The sequence below is a fragment of the Carcharhinus amblyrhynchos genome, chromosome 27, assembly GCF_965287045.1.
Source record: "Carcharhinus amblyrhynchos chromosome 27, sCarAmb.v2.hapA, whole genome shotgun sequence".
Taxonomy (NCBI): domain Eukaryota; kingdom Metazoa; phylum Chordata; class Chondrichthyes; order Carcharhiniformes; family Carcharhinidae; genus Carcharhinus; species Carcharhinus amblyrhynchos.
In genome coordinates, this window is record NC_137350.1 from 41,009,132 (window position 1) to 41,028,989 (window position 19,858).

General features: G+C 42.7%; 1 protein-coding gene across 2 annotated transcripts in view; it reads right to left on the reverse strand.

The window, feature by feature from the left end:
- Positions 1-19,858, reverse strand: part of LOC145359049 (zinc finger protein Aiolos-like) — a 126,863-nt gene that overhangs the window by 9,568 nt on the left and 97,437 nt on the right. Inside the window, exon 6 of one of the 2 annotated variants that reach the window (XM_080213408.1) lies at positions 6,211-6,333. In XM_080213408.1, coding sequence (XP_080069534.1) covers positions 6,211-6,333 — 123 coding nt within the window. Of the gene's footprint in view, positions 1-6,210; positions 6,337-19,858 lie in introns of both variants that reach the window. The other variant, XM_080213409.1, reaches the window with a different exon arrangement.

A 19,858-nucleotide genomic window follows, 5' to 3' on the forward strand; every position in this document is an offset into this window, starting at 1 on the left:
AAGATAAAGGGGGGCGGTTTAGAACGGAGTTGAGGAGGAACTTCTTCACTCAAAGGGTGGTGAATCTCTGGAATTCTCTGCCCGTTGAAGTGGTGGAGGCTGCCTCGCTAAATATTTTTAAGACGCGGGTTGATGGGTTTTTGATAAGAGAGGGGATTAAGGGTTATGGGGAGAGGGCGGGAATGTGGAACTGAGCCACGACAGATCAGCCATGATCTTATTGAATGGCGGGGCAGGCTCGAAGGGCTAGTTGGCCTACTCCTGCTCCTATTTCTTATGTTCTTATGTAGGTAGATGAGGGCAGTGCAGTTGATGTTGTCGACATGGACTTTAGCAAGGCCTTTGTCAAGGTACCGCATGGGAGGTTGTTGCATAAAGTTACAAAATTGGCTTCTTGACAGAAGCCAGAGGGTAGTTGTAGAGGGTTGTTTTTCAAACTGGAGACCTATGACCAGTGGTGTGCCTCAGGGATCAGTGCTGGGTCCATTGTTATTTGTTATTTATATTAATGATTTGGATGAGAATATAGGAGGCATGGTTAGTAAGTTTGCAGATGACACTAAGATTGGTGGCATAGTCGACAGTGAAGAAAGTTATCTCCAATTGCAATGGGATCTTGATCAATTGGGCCAGTGGGCTGATGAATGGCAGACGGAGTTTAATTTAAACAAATGCGAGGTGATGCATTTTAGTAGATTGAACAAAGGCAGCACTTACTCAGTTAATGGTAGGGCATTGGGGAGAGTTACAGAAAAGTGGTCTAGGAGTACATGTTCATTGCTCCTTGAAAGCAGAGTCACAAGTGGACAGAGTGGTGAAGAAGGCATTCAGCATGCTTCGTTTCATCGGTCAGAACATCGAATACAGGAGTTGGGACGACTTGTTGAAGTTGTACAAGACATTGGTAAGGCTATACTTGGAATACTATATGCAATTCTGGTCACCGTATAACACAAAGGATATTATTAAACTAGAAAGAGTGCAGAAAAAGTTTACTAGGATGCTACTGGGACTTGATGGATTGAGTTATAAGGAAAGGCTGGATAGACTGGGACTTTTTTCTCTGGAGTGTAGGAGGCTGAGGGGTGATCTTATACAGGTCTATAAAATAATGAGGGGCGTAGATCAGCTAGATAATCAATATCTTTTCCCAAAGGTAGGGGAGTCTAAAACTAGAGGGCATCAGTTTAAGGTGAGAGGGGAGAGATATCAAAGTGTCCAGAGGGGCGATTTTTTCACACAGAGGGTGGTGAGTGTCTGGAACAAGCTGCCAGAAATAATAGTACAGGCAGGTACAATTTTGTCTTTTAAAACGCATTTAGATTTTTACATGCATACGATGGGTATAAGGGGATATGGGCCAAATGCAGGCAATTGGGATTAGCTTACGGGTTTTAAAAAAAAGAGCGGCATGGACAAGTTGGGCTGAAGGGCCTGTTTCCATACTGTAAACCTCTATGACTCTATAACTAACATCTATGACTGTGACTCAACTCCAAGGCTTCAAACTACAATGCCAACCTTTTTGAAGCAATCATGGAATCCCTCCAGTGCAAAAGGAGGACATTCAGCCCATTGCGTCTGCACTGACTCTTGGAAAAAGCATTCCACCCTGCTATCCTGGTAATCCTGTACAATTTACCTAACCTACACATCTTGGGACACTAAGGGGCAATTTAGCATGGTCAATCAACCTAACCCGCACACCTCTGGAGTGTGGTTGGAAACCAGAGGAAACCCATGCAGACTCAGACATGCAAACTCCATACCTTCACCCAAGGCTGGAATCAAACCCGGGTCCCTGCTGTGTGAGGCAGCAATGCTAATCACTGTGCCACCGTGTCACTGTGAGGCAGCAGTGCTAACCACTGTGCCACCATGCCGCTATGAGGCAGCAGTGCTAACCCCTGTGCCACCGTGTCACTGTGAGGCAGCAGTGCTAACCACTGTGCCACCATGCCGCTATGAGGCAGCAGTACTAACCACCGTGCCACTGTGAGGCAGCAGTACTAACCACTGTGCCACGGTGCCACTGTGAGGCAGCAGTGTTAACCCCTGTGCCACCGTGCTGCAATAGTTGTCAACATTTTGTGTCTTTAGCAGTAATCACTAGACAGATCCAACCAACCTTCCCTGCTCCACATTGTGGAACTTGGCTCTTCTGCTATCAGAATATACTCAACAGCTCAGGTTAATGCATTTCCACTGGAGGAAAGGAAATCTTTGGAAGATATGACCCAAGGCCGAGAAGTGTAAGTGATGGGCACTCAACTAGCTGGACTCGGAGCAATGGCAACTAATTATCTCTTTCCAAAGGCCACTTTATAATTAGCTGGAATACAGGCGAGAAAACCAAATTCTCCCATTCTGGGGCAATAATAGTCCCTATTCAAGTTATTTTACAAAGGACAAAATCCAGGGAGACAGGGATGGGGGAGGAGGAGATGGATTGATATTCAGAGTTTTCCTCATTTCTTTAGCAAACAGGAAGTACTGAGAGCAAGTGGGGTAAAGCCTATAATGTGGATAGGCTGTGGCAGGAGTAGGTTTGGCAGATTGCACTGTTCGCTTCTGCATTTAATGTTTACTGAAAACCTTTCCTTACAGGAAAGGAACACAGATAATAAGAGAGAGAAGCCTGCAACATGAAAATCAATGAAACAGTTCCACATGTGACCACTTCTGCATGGTGCAAGTGGAAATGTACAGTACTTGAAACTGAAATTCTTACCACATTCATCGCCTGCTTAAACTTATTGTCTATTTTACACCGTCTGTTAGTGATCCAGAAACAGAGTTGTTTAAATGTACAGGAATACTTTACAGTGAAAACAAGTAGCTAATGTATTATTGACCATTGTTAAAAACTCTGAAATATAAGGTGAGAAATTACTTACATTTTCTTTACTGAATAAACTAATTGATTGAGTTACAGTCTAACATTGTTCAATAAGATGCTCTGTCTCTCTAGATTTTAACGGCCGCAGTTGTGAAACAATAAACACCTTCCGTATTTACATCAAGTTTAACATTTTACAAAGTTGATACTGGTGAAGCTGTGTCAACAACAAATGTTTTGTGCAAACTATTTAATTTAATAAATTATAATTGCTTCTGGTGAAAATGGCAATGTACCTATTGTTTTAATTTAGTTATTTTCAGTCAGTTTTGTCCCTTCCGCAATGAGGAGCATTGTTGCTCAGAGGGAGATTTACATTTTTCTTCCCCGGGTTGATGTTAAACAGTTTCAGGTCAAGGTTGAGCATAGATTAGATAGAAGGAAACACATCAGCTGACCCTGTGACCCCCTCGGAACAAATCTGTGCTCAGTTATGGACAGATTAATACTGTGCACCTGCTTGGAATTGGTAAGAATATTAAAGCTTAATTCTGAAAAGATACAGAATTAGACTTGGATAGAGGCAGAAGCAGTGAAGCACAGAAATCTATCGCACAAGACCAGCTCCTGAAAACATGGACTGATTTTGTACTTCTGTGAATTTAGAATGTGGCGGGATGGTCTGAGGGAGGTAGTTACAATGATGTCAAGCCAGGTTTATCCAATTTATCCTCACTGTTTAAACATTCTCCTGTGATACCTATCTGGTGAATCTGCTCTGCACTCCTTCCAAGGGAATATACTCTTATTGCAATGCAATGCCCAGAACTGAGTGGAGTTCCCAATCCAACAGGCTCACAGGGGATTTACAGACAGATCTTACATCCAGCAAGATCAAGTTCTTGTCCTTCACTCAATACTTTTACAAGGAAGAACAAAGAAAAGTACAGCACAGGAACAGGCCCTTCGGCCCTCCGAGCCTATACCGATCATGATGCCCTAACTTGTACAAGGAAGCCACAAAACTGCAGGTTCTGAGTGAAGCAGAAAAGCTGCTGGGAGCTAAATCAAAATGCCTAGTACATTCAGGTTCATCCTGTATAGAATATAGAAGCTGAGTACAGTTAAGGTGGATCTGTGCACAGCTTTTGGAAGCCTTGAATGTATGGCAGAGAGTCACTGATATTAACAGATCCGCCTTCATTTGAAACTGAGAAAAGTGACTCACAAGCTTAAAGAGTCATCACTACAATGCAGAGTAGGCTGACCCTGTGAGGATCTCGCTTCTTCCCTCTCCCACTAAACATGCATAATCCAGATGGTATTGTGGGTTTGGTCTAAATGAGTAAAACATACAGATATCTATCACAACATCCTTACATTTACGGGTAACAGAAATGTCAAGACATCTCGAGCAGAAGAAAGCAATCGTTTAAATGATCTTGGTTGGATTCTTGTTACTTTCTCTCTTATTTTACAGAATACCGATAACAAGAGTTCAGAAAAACCGGTGTGAAAATGCCTCTAGTGAACAGGAAAAGAGCTCTGGCACTTTGATCCACATTAACACTTTAGCTACTGGGTTTCAATACAGCTTTGCAGAATCACTTTGAAAACTCTTTGTAGAGTATCTTTCTGTGGTAAATATCTGGGAACAAAACAATATGAACTGGGAACATTCAGATAAGAAGTTCGTTTTTAATAAGCGTGTTTCCTGTAAAGTGGAAACCTTTAGGAGTTGTGAAGTACAGATAGAGAACTCCTAGAAACTTTAAAAGAGTTAAAATACCACAGGCACAGAGGTGTCATAAAGTTTAGTATTTTTATCTCTTGCAACTGCTGCCAAAATGAAACTATAATATTGCACTTTGATAGATCGGACATGGGGAATTTTATTTGATGTACTGAGTTAACCCTTACGTTACTGCAAACCAATATTCAGCTGCAAAGAAAACTATGCTGATAAAATGTGACAGTTTGCAATTATACCAGCAGCTGAACCAGGGCCTGCACTGAATCCCCCAATGTCACATGCAGCACTATTTGGTTTTTCACTATTTAATAGAACAATTTAAAATTCACTGATCCACATAAAGAGTAAAGAACAAAGCAAAGTGCAATAACTTCTGATAGATGAATTTACATGTAAACACATTGTAAACGGATGTTATGCACCTGTGTGCACTACTTTTACATGAGTGTTAATCCAGTTAAATTGGTAAAATTAGCACATACAGGAATGCAATTCAAGCTCTTTAAAATTTTCAGCCTGAGTCTTGTATTGAAATATCTGACTTTTCTAAAGTCTCTAAATATTGATTCGATTTTCAACGTCAAAATCTACTGGTTAAATATCTGAACGCTCTAAACAGCAGAAAATCTTAACAGAATACAAACTGTTTCATTTTTCTAAGGTGATTCACACCTGTCAATAAATGCAATTATATAAATTGTAAAGTTTCTGTTTTTTTAAATTCTGCAGCGCAGAATTTCAAACATGACAAATGGCAGCATGAGAAAGATACAGTGCAGAACACAGAAAACACAGAACACACTGGCACAAAGTGAAGGGCTAAACTAACTTCTGAGTTTCCTGTCAGGCTGGAATGAAGAGTGTTTTGTACCAGGAGTTGATGAACATTTAACATGATTTGCCTCTTATTTTCCAGATATGTTATTTGACTAAGAACAACCCGCTTCGCTTTAATTAACATTTTAGTTAACATTAATTAGAAAACCTGTTATTATTTCACTGAAACTTTTTGTTTAAAAAGGGGACACTGTTGATGAAACTGAACTGATTAATCCTTCAGCAAAGCTTGAATATAAATGAGTAATTATATGACAGTCTCAAATAACAACGCAGCAATAGTAAATCAAGCTCTGAATCCTGAAGCTTCGCAATGAAGGTTTAAGTTCATAATGAAATGGTCATTACATTGTAGACAGTGTCTTTACAGGCACACAGTCTGTATATTAAATGCATGCAGTTCTGCAGACAAAATCTGCAAGTTACCGTGTAACACAATATTTTTTCAACAGCAACTTTTCCAAGATCCACTACAAAAATATCTTTTTTTTGAAAGAACAAGTTGCTAAAATTTTTAGAACTTCAACCTACATTCAATCTTCAATTGCACAAAAAGTTTCAACAGTCCAGCAACTGCCAACTCTACAGCAAAGATCTATTTCTGTAAAGGTTGATCATTGGTACAAGTAACAGCAGAAAAAGCGACACTGCCATTTGTGAAAATATAAGTTCAATGCAAACAGCAGAGTGTAAAAATCCTCAGCTTCACCTGCAGGAACTGGTGGGCGTCAGAAGCCAGCTTACAATGACTGAAATAAACTGTCTAAGCACTAGGTCTTACCAATAAATTTTTGAGGCATTGAGCTTTTCCGTTTGGCCACATTGCTAGCGAGCCTGTCAAGGACCAGAGCTCTCTCGGATCCCATCTCTGCCTTCAGGCCGTGCTGTCGAACTTCTTCAGTCTCTGCTGAAAGAAAAAAATCAACAGAATAACATGAGGTTTCACCTCTGAACAGTTTGTGTGGCAGGTGGAAGGAAGTTCTGACGTAATGACTGAGGGTACTGACTATGACCAGTGGGGGCATGGAGAGAAACCTTGTGGTTACCCAAGTTATGCTGGAGATGTATTATCAGGGTTATTTCATCAATAGAGGAAATAACTGATCAAAACTGGGCTTGGGGTGAAAACAGAGGGAGACAATGAGGAACACTTGTCAAATCAGCACTAAACTCCGTGATTCTGACTCATCATGCAAAAAAAATTGTTCTAAAGTAAGACAATTCTGCTAATTTGGTGAAAAATAATCAGCTCCATGCTAGACGGTTTTATTATTTATAAGTAATGTGCTATCTCCAAATGAAATCGTGTGGAGCTCATGCAAACCCATAGACTGCAACTACTCACACTGCAACTCATAAAAACGAGTTCAATTTATTGCGTACATTAATAAAGCACTAAAGAATTTTAGAGCAGTAAATACCTGGAAAGGTCCAGGTTACTTGCAGGAGAATTTGGCACTGAAATTTCTTGGAACATGAAATGTAAAGTTACTCATGTTCCTTTGCATCAGCAGCCCATCAACTATTGAGCTTGACAGACATTCTCCCTACTTCTGAAAAAAAGGACGATTACTTATCTTAATTATAAAGTAACTTTCTTTTTTGATCCTTGGTTTCCAGTTGTCTGCTTTTTTGTCTGTGCGTCCCAATGTTGGGAAATTCATGCTGATTTCCCAGTATTGCCCACATCCCATAAAGTCAACCACAGAAACTTGTTAAGGTAGAATCGATCTGCCCGTGAGCATATCAGAAAGGTCGGAGAATACACCTGCCACTTATGCAAAAACTTTTGGTAACAAACACCAGTTAATGTACCCAAGGCATTAAGAATGAAGGGAAGTGGGATGGGATGAGGCACGAGGTTAGGATATTGGAGTGTGGGAGAAAACCCACGCAGACATGGGGAGAACGGGCAAACTCCACATAGATAGTCATCCAAGGACGGAATTGAACCCGGGTCCCTGATGCTGTGAGACAGCAGTGCAACTGTGCTGCACCCACAAAAACTTCCCTGGGCTGTGTATACTCTTTAGCTGAACAAATAAATGAAAAGTGAAACAGTTCTCCATGTGAAGTGACTGCAAAAGCCTCAATAACCAGATTTAAGAATTTCTTTAAAGGGGAAAAGGTGGGACAAATAGATCCAGAGCATCTTGGATGACAAGACAGATAGAGGGAAAGATGAAAAGGAAGAAGTGTGAGACGATAGATGTCAAGTACAAAATACAATGGAGAATCAGGCTGTACATAAAAGCACCAGAGAGGAAGTGAAGAAACTAATCAGAAAAACAAGGAGAGAGCATGAGAAGAGACAGACAGCTAACATAAAAGGAATTCCGAGATCTTCTATGAGCATATAAATAACGAAAGCGTGGTAGAAGAAACAGTAGACCCAATTAGGGATAAAAAAAGGGGACTTGTGCATGGAGCAGGAGAAGTAATGAAGGTAGTAAAAGACTACTTTGCCTCTGTCTTTATAAAGGAAAAAGATGCTAACCAGGCTGAGGTGACTGGTACACTCAATGGAATTGTGGTTCTCCACCCACTGTGGTTGACAAGGCTCTCAACTGCATTTGACCCATCCCCAGGGCCACTGCTCTCACCTCCTCCCCTCCCTCCCATAAGAACATAAGAAATAGGAGCAGGAGTAGGCCATCTAGCCCTTCGAGCCTGCCCCGCCATTTAATAAGATCATGCCTGATCTCAAGTGGATCAGTTCCACTTTCCCGCCTTCTCCCCATAACCCTTAATCGCCTTGCCTACCAAAACCTATCTATCCGCGTCTTAAATATATTCAACGACGTAGCCTCCACCACTTCAATGGGCAGAGAATTCCAGAGATTCACCCCCCTCGGAGAAGAAGTTCCTCCTCAACTCCGTTCTAAACTGCACCCCTCCCCCCCCCCCCTTATTTTGAGGCTGTGCCCTCTAGTTCTGTTTTCCTTTTTAAGCGGAAAGAATCTCTCTACCTCTAGAGAGAGTAGAATCTCTCTACTCTCTACCTCCAGAACCAGGGTAGGATCCCTTTTACCATCACTTTTCACCCCACCAACCTCTGCATTCAAAGGATCATCCTCCACCATTTCCAGCACGGTGCCACCACTCAACACACCTTCCCCTCACTCCTCCTGTCAGCATTCTGCAGGGACTGTTCTCTCTGGGACACCCTGATCCACCCACCCATCACCTCATCCCCTGCTCACCACACCTTCCCATGCAAGAAGTTGCAACACCTCCCCCTCTACCTCCTCCCTACTCACCACCTCAGGTCCTAATTACAGCAGTGCTTCAAATGCCCCTCCTTCAATCTGGTCTATTGCATTTGCTGCTGGTTTACTCTACATCGCAGAGACCAAACGCAGACTGGGTGACCGCTTTACTGAACATCTTCAGTCCGTCTGCAAACAGGACCCAGACCTTTCTGTCGCTTGCCACTCCAACACCACCCTGCTGTTCTGTCCACATGTCCGTCCTGGGCCTGTTGCAATGTTCCAGTGAATCCCAACACAAACTGGAGGAACAGCACCTCATCTTCCGACTGGGCACTTTACAGCCTTCCAGACTGAACACTGAGTTCAACAACTTCAGAGGTTGAACTCTCCCCTCCACCTTCACCCCAGTCCTATTAATTTTATTTCATTTTGTTTCATCTCATTCACCCATTTTATCATCCTTCTCTCTCACTTCCATTTTCCACTTCCCCATTCCAGCTCTCCTAGTTGACCGCCTTCAGGGCTCTGCCAAATTTCCTTTAACAATCAGTACCTCTGCACTGTCATTTACGCATTCGGATCATTTAACGGACACTTTTAGCATCTTCCCAGTCTTCTGTATCCTCATTTACAGTCCCTTTGTCCCATTCCACCCTCCTTTCCCCCCACCCTCTGCTAAGTCCCTTCGCTCTCAGCTCTGACAAAGGGTCATCCAGACTGGAAACGTTGGTACTGTTCTCTCCCCATAGATGCTGTCAGATCTGGTGAGATTTCCAGCATTTTCTGTTTCAGTTTCAGATTCCAGCATCGCAGTATTTTACTTTTAACAATATTCATGTGGTTTATATTGATTTTCAAAACCTATTTGATACAGTGCTACGCAACAGATTTATGCGCAAAATTCTAGCTTGTAGAAGAAAAAGGAAAGCATGCACTTGGGCAAGAGATTGGCTCAATGGTAGGAAACAGAGGTTTTTGTATCTGCTTCTTTTTAAGGCTGGAAGAGGTTTTCTAATGGAGTTCCCCAGAGGTCAGTGTTAGAAGCCTTGTTCTTCTTGATACATAAAAATGACCTAGATTGGGGTGTTCAGGGCATGATTTCAGAATTTGTAGATGATAAGGAGATGGGAAATGTTGTCAAATGTGAAAAGGATAGTCTTAAACTTCAAGTGGATATAAATATGTTGGTGGATTGGGCAAACAAGTGGCAGATGATGTTCAATGTAGAGAAGTGTGAGGTGATACACTTTTGCAGGAAGAATATGAGGAGATTAAATAAAACATAGGGAGAAACTCCAAAGAAGGTGCAAGAACAAGGGAATTCGGTGCACGTGTACATAAGCCTTTGAAGGTGGCAGAGCACGTTGAGAGAACAGTTAATAAAGTAAATGGCATCTTCACTTTTATTCATAGGGGCTTTGAATAAGGAGGTCATATTGAGCTTGCATAAGACATTAGTTAGGCCTCATCTGAAGACTGTGTGCAGTTCTAGGGACCATTCTTGAGGAAGAATGTGAAAGCATTGGAGAGAAGACAGAGAAGGTTCACAAGAATGATTCCAGGGATAAAGAACTGTAGCTATGAGGATAGATTGGTGAGATTAGGACTGTTATCCTTGGAAAAAAAATGGCTGAGAGGAGATTTGACAGAGGCATTCAAGATGCTATGGAGTATCGACAGGATAAATGGTGAGAAACTGCTCCCAGGGAGCATCAAGCAGAAGAGGGCACAGATTCATAATAATTGGCAAAAGGAGTAGAAATTATAGAGGGAAAGAGATTTTCATCCAGAGGGTGGTTGGAATCTGAAACAAACTTCCTGAAAGGGTGGTAAAAGCAGCCTTGATTGAGGTATTAAAAATAGAACTGGATTGCTTTCTAAAAAGAAAAATGATCTGATTTGATTTATTATTGTCACATGTATTAGCTGACTGTGAAAGGCATTGTTTCCTTAATTATTCCCGAGGCAGCTGGAATTGTAGACAGTGTCAATAGACGGGAGGCTGGTTTGCCTGATGGATTGGGCTTTGTTCACAATTTTCCATAGTTTCAAAATGTGCAAGGTTATGGGGACAAGGACTGGACAGAATGCTCTTTCAGAGAGCCAGTGCAGACTCGATGGGCCAAAGGGCCTCCATTCACACTATAAATATTTTGCGATGTGAAAAACTGGGATTTGTTATTATATTCAGTTTGTGTCTTTAAATGATCAAACTGTCTACATTCTTCAGAGTTATCTTTCTTCAACTACAATCAGACTCAGGTCCAGGAACATTGAATATCTAACCCACTGCACTAACCAATACCTTGAATGTTAGATGGTTCACTGAGCTAATGTTTTACATAATGACAGTGAAGAGGTAAGAGTTTGTTATTGTGATACAAGTGCATGACAGGTTTGGAGTTCCCTCAATTAGATGTACAGCAACATGTATAATTGTACACAAGACTTTCATACAAGTCACAAAATAGCTACAGCATGGAAGGAGGCCATTTGGCCCATTGTGTCTATGCCAGCTGTCTGAAGGAACAATTCACCGAGGACCATTCTCTCCCCCTCTTCTCTAATAGTAATCAATTCCCTCTCGATGCCGCAAATGGGCGGCACGGTAGCACAGTGGTTAGCACTGCTGCTTCACAGCTCCAGGGACCTGGGTTCGATTCCCGGCTTGGGTCACTGTCTATGTGGAGTCTGCACATTCTTCTCGTGTCTGCGTGGGTTTCCTCCAGGTGCTCCGGTTTCCTTCCACAGTCCAAAGATGTGCAGGTTAGGTTTATTGGCCATGCTAAAATTGTCCCTTAGTGTCCTGAGATGCGCAGATTACAGGGATTAGCAGGTAAATGTGTAGGGATATGGGATTAGGGCCTGGGTGGATTGTGGTCAGTGCAGAGTTGGTGGGCCGAATGGCCTCTTTCTGCACTGTAGGGTTTCTATGAATTGGACCTGCCTCCACCACACAGGCAGTGCATTCCTAACCACTCACTGTCCGAAAACTTTTATCCCTCATGTCATAATTGCAACTGACCATTATCTTAAATATGCATCCTCTGATTCACAATCCTTCCAGCAGTGGGAACATTTCTCCCTCTATACTCTGCCCAGACCTCTCACAATTCTGAATACCTCTTTCAAACCTTCTCTTTTCCAAACAAAAGAGTCCCAACTTCTCCAATTTATCCAGGGAGAATCATGTATTTATGACACAAAAATAGGTGGGAAGGCAAGTGGTGAGGATGGCACTATCGCCTACGGAGGGTTATGGACAGGTTAAATGAGTGGGCAAAAGCTTGGCAGATGGAATATAATGTAGGAAAGTGTGAAGATTTGTACTTGGGTAGGAATAAGAAGCTAAATACTATTTAAATGGAGAAAAACTGCAGAAAGCTGAGGCGCAGAGGGATTTGGGGGTCCTTGTGCATAAAGCACAGAAAGCTAGCATGCAAATTCAGCAGGTAATAGGGAAAGCAAATAGAATGTTGGCCTTTATTTCAATGGGAACAGGGCATAAAAATACAGAATTCTCGCTAAAACTACACAAGTTAAACCACACCTGGAATACTGTGAACATTTCAGAATCCTCACCTAAGGAAAGATACTCTGGCATTGGATGCAGTGCAGAGAAGGTTCACTAAGTTGTTCCCGGGTATGGAGAGATTTTCTTATGAGGAGAGGTTGAGTAGGATAAGCCTTACTCATTAGAGTTTAGAAGAATGAGAGGTGACCTTATTGAGACAGAGTTCTCAGGGAGCTTGACAGAGTAGATGCTGAGAGATTGTTTCTCCTTGCTGAAGAGTCTAGGACCAGCGGGCATAATCTCAGCATATAGTTTCGTACATCTAAGACAGCGCTTAGAAGGAACTTGTTCTCTCAGAGAATAGTGAATCTGTGGAATTATTGAATCAGTAAGGGATCATAGGGATAAGACAGGAAAGTGGAGTTAAGGATTATCACATCAATCGTGATTTCACTGAATGGCAGAACAGACTCGATGGGCCGAATGGCTCCTCTGCCTTATGGTCTTACTTGTGAAGACCTGAAGTGGGAGGAGGAAAGTATAACAGCAGCATTTTCCTTCACATGAAATAGCTCCTTACTTTGTTTCAGCTGCACCTTCGGGATAGTATCACTCACCTCAGAGCGAGAAGGTCAGGAATTCAAGTCTGAATCCAGAAACTTGACCACATAATCCAGGTGAATCTCAAGTGAAGTACTGATTGAGAGTTCTACAGTTAGAGGGTCAGTACTAAGGGAGGGCTGCATTGTTTAGCTGTCAGTACTGAGACAGCACTACATTGTTGGCGGGTTAGTACCAAAGGAATATTGCACTGTTGGACAGTCAATTCTAAGATAGTGTTGCAATGTTAAATAGTTGGTACTGAGGGACAGCTGCACTGTCAAATAGGCAGTACTCAGAAAGTACTATACGGTGGGAGAGCTGCATAGTTGAAAGAGCAGTATTGAGTAAGTGCTGAACTATGAAGGCAATATTCAGGGAGCACTGTACTGAGGCAGTGCTGCACTATACAGAGGGACAACACTGCTGGAATGCTGCACTGACACGGGAATGGTACTCAGAGAGCACTGCACTGTAAGAGGGTCAGCATTGTCAGAGGGGCATTACCAAAGGAGTGATGTACTGTTGGAAGGTCATTGTTGAGGGAATACATATATATCCTAGGCGAAGTTACCTAATCCTAGGTAGGCTTTCCTGATTCATATTACCTCTGTTGTAAATGTACAAATAATGAAAATACTGTATGATGGTATTAAAGCCAGAAGCAACTAACAGCTATCTGAACTTTGAATGCTCTCTCATCTCCACCAACATCCTGAATAACCTACAACTGAAAACTGCAGAACAGGATGGAACGAGCAAACTCTTTCAATAATGCTCACATACAAAATGATTTTATTATGTACATATATTTGAGAGTTTTAATTTCTGGAGAATTGCTGCATTGCAAAGTTTTGAAATGAGAAATTAACAGTACGTCACAGATCAGAAGCTGTGACCTATATAAAGAGATGTGATGTGATTATATCTGAATGTAATGCCCTATTTAATAAAATGGAAATTTTACATGAAGGAAAATAAAGTGATCACATTTTTAACCTTTAGACTAATGGTAGGCATAGGGAGATGGTGAGCTTTCTACTCCCGCCAATCACTTTTTAAAAAATCAGCCACACAGCCCAATGATGAAACGCATTGAGTAAAGCTCTGTAATTAAGTGTCCGTTGTTACAAAATATCTCCCTTCCACAAACATTGCATTAATGGGGTCTACTTTAGATCCCATCACAGAGTCTGGTCTACACTTCCTGATAAATGTGCCTTGTGACAAGGTCAAACTGTAGTCATCTCACAAAGCACTGGGCATTTGAAATGATGATGATGCCTGCCCCATCAAACTGAGGACATCCAAACAGTGTTTGCTGTAAAGTGTGACCTCTCAAGTGTCTCCAAAGGACTGCAGTCCAAGTCTGAGGCAATGTCAACCTTTCTCAAGGATGCTTGCCCATCAAAAACCTATCTACCCGTGTCTTAAATATATTTTGCGAGGAAGCCTCAACCACTTCAACGGGCAGAGAATTCCAGAGATTCACCACCCTTTGAGTGAAGAAGTTCCTCCTCAACTCCATTCTAAACTGCCCCCCCTTTATCTTGAGGCTGTGCCCTCTAGTCCTGCTGTCTTTTCTGAGCGGGAAGAACCTCTCCACCTCTACCCTATCCATCCCTTTCATCATCTTGTACATCTCAATGAGATCTCCCCTCATCCTTCTAAACTCTAATGAGTACAAGCCCAGTTTATTCAGCCTCTCCTCATAGCTCAACCCCCTCAATTCCGGTATCAGCCTAGTGAACCTCCTCTGCACTCCCTCCAAGGCCAAAATATCCTTGCGCAAGTGCGGCGACCAAAACTGCACACAGTACTCCAGCTGCGGCCTCACCAGTGCCCTGTACAGTTGCAGCAAGACCTCCCTACTTCTATATTCAATCCCCCTTGCTATAAAGGCCAGCATCCCATTTGCCTTCCTGACCACCTGCTGCACCTGCAGACTGGGTTTTTGCGACTCATGCACAAGGACCCCCAGGTCCCTCTGCACCGTAGCATGCTGCAGCTTTTCGCCATGTAAGTAGTAGTCCTTCCTACCATTATTCCTACCAAAGTGGATAACTTCACACTTGCCAACATTGTATTCCATCTGCCAGGTCCTCGCCCACTCGCTCAGCCTATCTAGATCCCTCTGCAGACTTTCCACACCCTCCGCACAATTTGCCGTTCCACCAATCTTTGGGTCATCAACAAATTTCGACACCATACACTCGGTTCCCTCCTCCAGATCATCTATATAAATGGTAAATAGCTGAGGCCCCAGCACCAATCCCTGGGGCACTCCACTAGTCACCAACCGCCAATCCGAATAGCACCCATTGACACCCACTCTCTGCCTCCTATCTGACAGCCAATCCTCTATCCACGCTAACACCCTACCCCCAACTCCATGCCCCCTAACCTTCTGTAACAATCTCTTGTGCGGCACCTTATCAAATGCCTTCTGAAAATCGAGAAACACCACATCCACCGGTTCCCCTCTATCCACCGCACTAGACACATCCTCGTAGAATTCCAATAAATTCGTCAGACACGACTTCCCCTTAACAAAACCATGCTGCGTCTGCTCTATCAAACAATTCTTCTCAAGATGCCTCGCTATTTTCTCCTTACTTACGGATTCAAGCATTTTTCCTACAACAGATGTTAAACTAACTGGCCTATAATTCCCTGCCTTTTGCCTGCTACCCTTTTTAAACAGCGGCGTAACATTAGCTGTTTTCCAATCTTCCGGCACTTCCCCGGAATCCAGCGAGGTTTGGAAAATAATCACCAAGGCATCCACTATCACCTCTGCCATTTCCTTCAGAACCCTTGGATGCATTCCATCCGGTCCTGGGGACTTGTCCACCATCAGTCCCTCGAGTCTGCACTGCCTCTCTAGTAACAATGATCTCATTCAGGCCCTCCACTCCTACCATCTTTCCATCGTTAACATCTGGCAAACTATTCGCATCCTCCTCCGTGAAGACCGAAGCAAAAAACTTATTCAAGGCCTCAGCCATTTCCTCATCCCCCGCCACTAAATCCCCCCTCTCATCCTCTAAGGGTCCAACATTCACCCTAGCCAGCCTCCTCCTTTCTATATATTTATAAAAACTCTTACTATCCTTTCTTATATTTAGCACTAACCCAGCTTCATAGTTTATCCTTCCGGGTTTAATTCCGGTCTTGGATCATTCTATGTGCGGAGTCTGCACGTTCTCTTCGTGTCTGTGTGGGTTTCCTCTGGGTGCTCCAGTTTCCTCCCACAGCCTGAAAGACGTACATGGCCAATTGGATTGGCCATGCTAAATTCTCCCTCAGTGTATCCAAACAGGCGCCAGAGTGTGGCAACTAGGGGATTGTCACTGCATTTTAATGTAAGTTTACTTGTGACACTGATAAATAAGTTTTAATGTGTACGGTTTTCTGATATGCACAGAAAAAGACAAGGGCTGTTTGTGCGGGCAGGATCTTCTCATCGCGCCAATAATGTACCCCTGCAGTGGGTTTCCTGCAGCAAGGGATCCATTCAATTGGAAACTCTGCTGACAATGACTGGACCAGCAGATCCCACTGCCAGCCAATGGCTGGCTGCCTCTGTCACGGGTTTGGTGGAAATCTTGCCCGGGAATTTGCAATGCTGCGTCCTGATTTGTTTCCAAATGAGATGACAATGCTGAACTGGTCAGCAGGAGGGTGAATATTTGTGGAATAATCATCCAAGCTGTTTTTCAACAGTAAACCATTGGAGTACAGTGTAACATTCTAACATCAGCTATGACAACCATTAAGCAATCACCCTTGGTGCTGAGGAACACTTTGTGTTGGCTACAATCACCCTGCAAATTGAACTAAAGATACATAAAGTGAAAATTCTAAATGGGGATTTGAATGATCAGCTGAAGAGTAATTTAGGATGGGACAGTGGCACAGTGGTTAGCATTGCTGCCTCAAAGCACCAGGGACCCAGGTTCAATTCTGGCCTGGGGTCACTGTCTGTGTGGAGTTAGCACTTTCTCCCCGTGTCTGCGTGGGTTTTCTCCGGGTGCTCCAGTTTCCTCCCACAGTCCAAAGATGTGAGGGTTAGGTTGATTTTCCATGCTAAATTGCCCCTTAGTGTAGGGGGATTAGCAGGACAAATATGTGGAGTTATGGGAATAGGGTCTGGGTGGGACTTTGTGGCTGGTACAGATTTGATGGGCTGAATGGCCTCCTTCTGTACTGTAGAGACTCTATGATTTCTGTGTTAACGTTTGTAATTGGGACCAGCCCATTTTTTTGTGGACTGACTACATGATTAACTTGAGGCAAAATTAGGAATCTGAACCTCTCCTTCAAGAATTTGTCGAATCTCCTGGAACAGCATCCCCATGAAGTAAAACTTGTTTGGTTCTTGAAATTGAGAAATGTGTTTAAGTTTTATAGCTAAGATTCAGCAGCACTGTGTGTGTCTGATTATTTCAATCCGGAGATATACGTCCACCCTTCACAGTGGAGTCTTCAACCCTTAAACTCCTTGATGGTTGAGCATTTCAGACAAGGCAGAGCGACAAACAAAATAGAGCAAAAATATGTGATAGTGAGGATATGCTGCTGGGCCTGTGAGTGGGTGAGGATGTTATGTTGCTGCTGCTGTACGGGTAGAGGGATAGTGCGCAAAAAATGATTTTCTTCTACACTCTCATAGAAATGATTATAGTCCAAAGTCTGGTTCAATCCAGCACCAATATTATACTGGTACCTGAATGCAATGGATGAGGGAAAAGTGTGAAAAATGGTTCCCACTGTCATCCTCACTTTCACTGGTGACACAATCACATCAGACTATCTTAACTCCCTCTGAATGATCAGCTGAAGAGGGCACATTACAGTCAAGGACAGTTGAAGAGCTGACAAAACAGCAAGATCCAGGGCATGGCAGCACCAATCACATGCCTAATGGCTCTGCAAAAACTCTTTCTGCCCTTCTCTGCCAGGTCTTTGCTTTTTAGGGTGAAACTGAAGTGAAGCTCAGCACAAATTGGTGCTAAAATATTTGCAACACGCAAACATGCCAGGATCTGGTGAATGGAGTCCTTCTTATGTTTTATTTTTCTATCAATCAATCCTGAATTATGCTGGACTGCGTTTGGAGTCAGTCCAGCCAGTGAGATAAAGATGTCATGCTTTGAAAACAGATGGTTCAGCAATGCTGCAAGTTCAATGTTTAGAGCAGCATTTGGAATTTATTTGCTGGCTAATGTTTAGCGTGATTACCAACTGTACCATGGAATCTTCAGTTGCAATCTTTGGTGTCAACCAAGAAAAATGACGACAGACAACAGTTGGTGCTGAGATAAAGATCAACTGTGGTAATGGTATTGTACGTTGGTTGCAGAGCTCCGAAGTAGTGCAGAAAACAAGATAATGGCCAGCTCTGAGCATCGGCTGACTAACACTGTCAATCAATATCGGCCACAATAACAATAAAGCTGCCTGAGAGTCAACAATATATTCCTCTGTCAGAAATACTCATCGATCCTGCCTCCCACCAAATGGTTTGTGTGATCAGCCTGCTTTGCTCCAGCAATGTGGGGAAGATGCCAAAAGAGGAATAATGGAAGAGGCTGGTTTATTGAAAAGTTACTTGAGAGAGTGAATTGAAGGATGTTCAAATTATTGGATTCTAAATCAAAACAAAATGAAAGCATCTTAAATTCACATTATATGATTGGCAAACTGGAAATCCACTCCTTGGGAATTTATAATGTGTAAATGAATGGTTGAAGGAAATCTGTATTACAAGAGTAAATGGAAAAGGAGTTTAGACTGAGGAATTCTGTAATGCTAAATGGGAAGGGAGTTTAGAGTGTTCAGGACTGATCTTAAGTTGACCCATCCAGCAGAAATCGCTTAGCAATCCACTGCCAAATATATTGGGATATTGTGTTGGAAGGTTCAGGCTACCTGCTGAAATTAGGCAGGAGGAATGTCACGATGAGTAAACTGGGGACCAATACTGGGATAGGTGGGATGTAAATGCAACTTCAAGTGACAATGAATGGAGCATGGACTGTAAACATTTCACCATTTGGATTGGGTGGTGCAAAGGAAAAGGACCCATAAATGACCTCCAGGAGAATTATGTGGCCAGATAGAACTTGGGCCATCTACCTGCGATTAGCACATGCGCTCCTGAGCACTGGTTTACCTGCCTTGCAGGCAGTTCAGCTTCTGCACCTCCCACTATTGTGCCAGCCCATGCAGCTGGAGAGATGCACTGGGATAGACAACTGGCTAACAGCACTGCCTTTGACCCTCAGAAAGAATCAGGCATTCCTCTACCAGCCTGCTCCTGATGCTCATAGTTCAAATTTACCCCTTGGAATTTGATCAACTGAAAGTTGAGGTGATACAAAACTTGGAAACATTGTGACCTCTAAGGAAGGTAATGCAATACTTCCAAAGGACACAAGGTAATTAGTGGAATGGATGGCAAAGTGGCAGATAAAATTTAATTCAGAGAACAATGAAGTGATGTATTTTGGTTGGAAGAGTGCAGAGAGATAAGATAAAGGATACAATTTTTAAAGTGCCGAGGAACCTGGGTATATAATGTACATAATGAATCATTGAAGGTGGCAGGAAAGGTCAAGAGAAATGAGCATACAACATTCTAGACATTATTAATAGAGGCATGGAGTATAAAAGCAAGGAAGTTATGGTAGGCTTGTATAGGACACTGGTTGAGCCTCAACTGGAATATTTCATCTGTTCTGCCACATTTTAGGAAAGACACGAAGACATTAGAATGCAGAAAAGACACACAAGGATGGTCCCAAGGATGAGGAACCTCAGATACATAGACAAACTGTAAAAGTTAGGATTATTTTCCTTGGAGAAGAGAAGGTTGAGAGTAGGTTAAACGGAGGTTTTCAAATTCATGAGGGGGTCTGGATAGAACAGATAAAGAAAAGCTGTTCCCATTGTTGGAAGCATTGAGAACAAGAAGGCATAGATTTAAAGCAAAGTTTTAAAGTTTATTTATTAGTGTCACAAGTAGGCTTGCATTAATGCTGCAATGAAATTACTGTGAAAAGCTTCTTGTCGCCACACTCCAGCATCTGTTTGGGTAC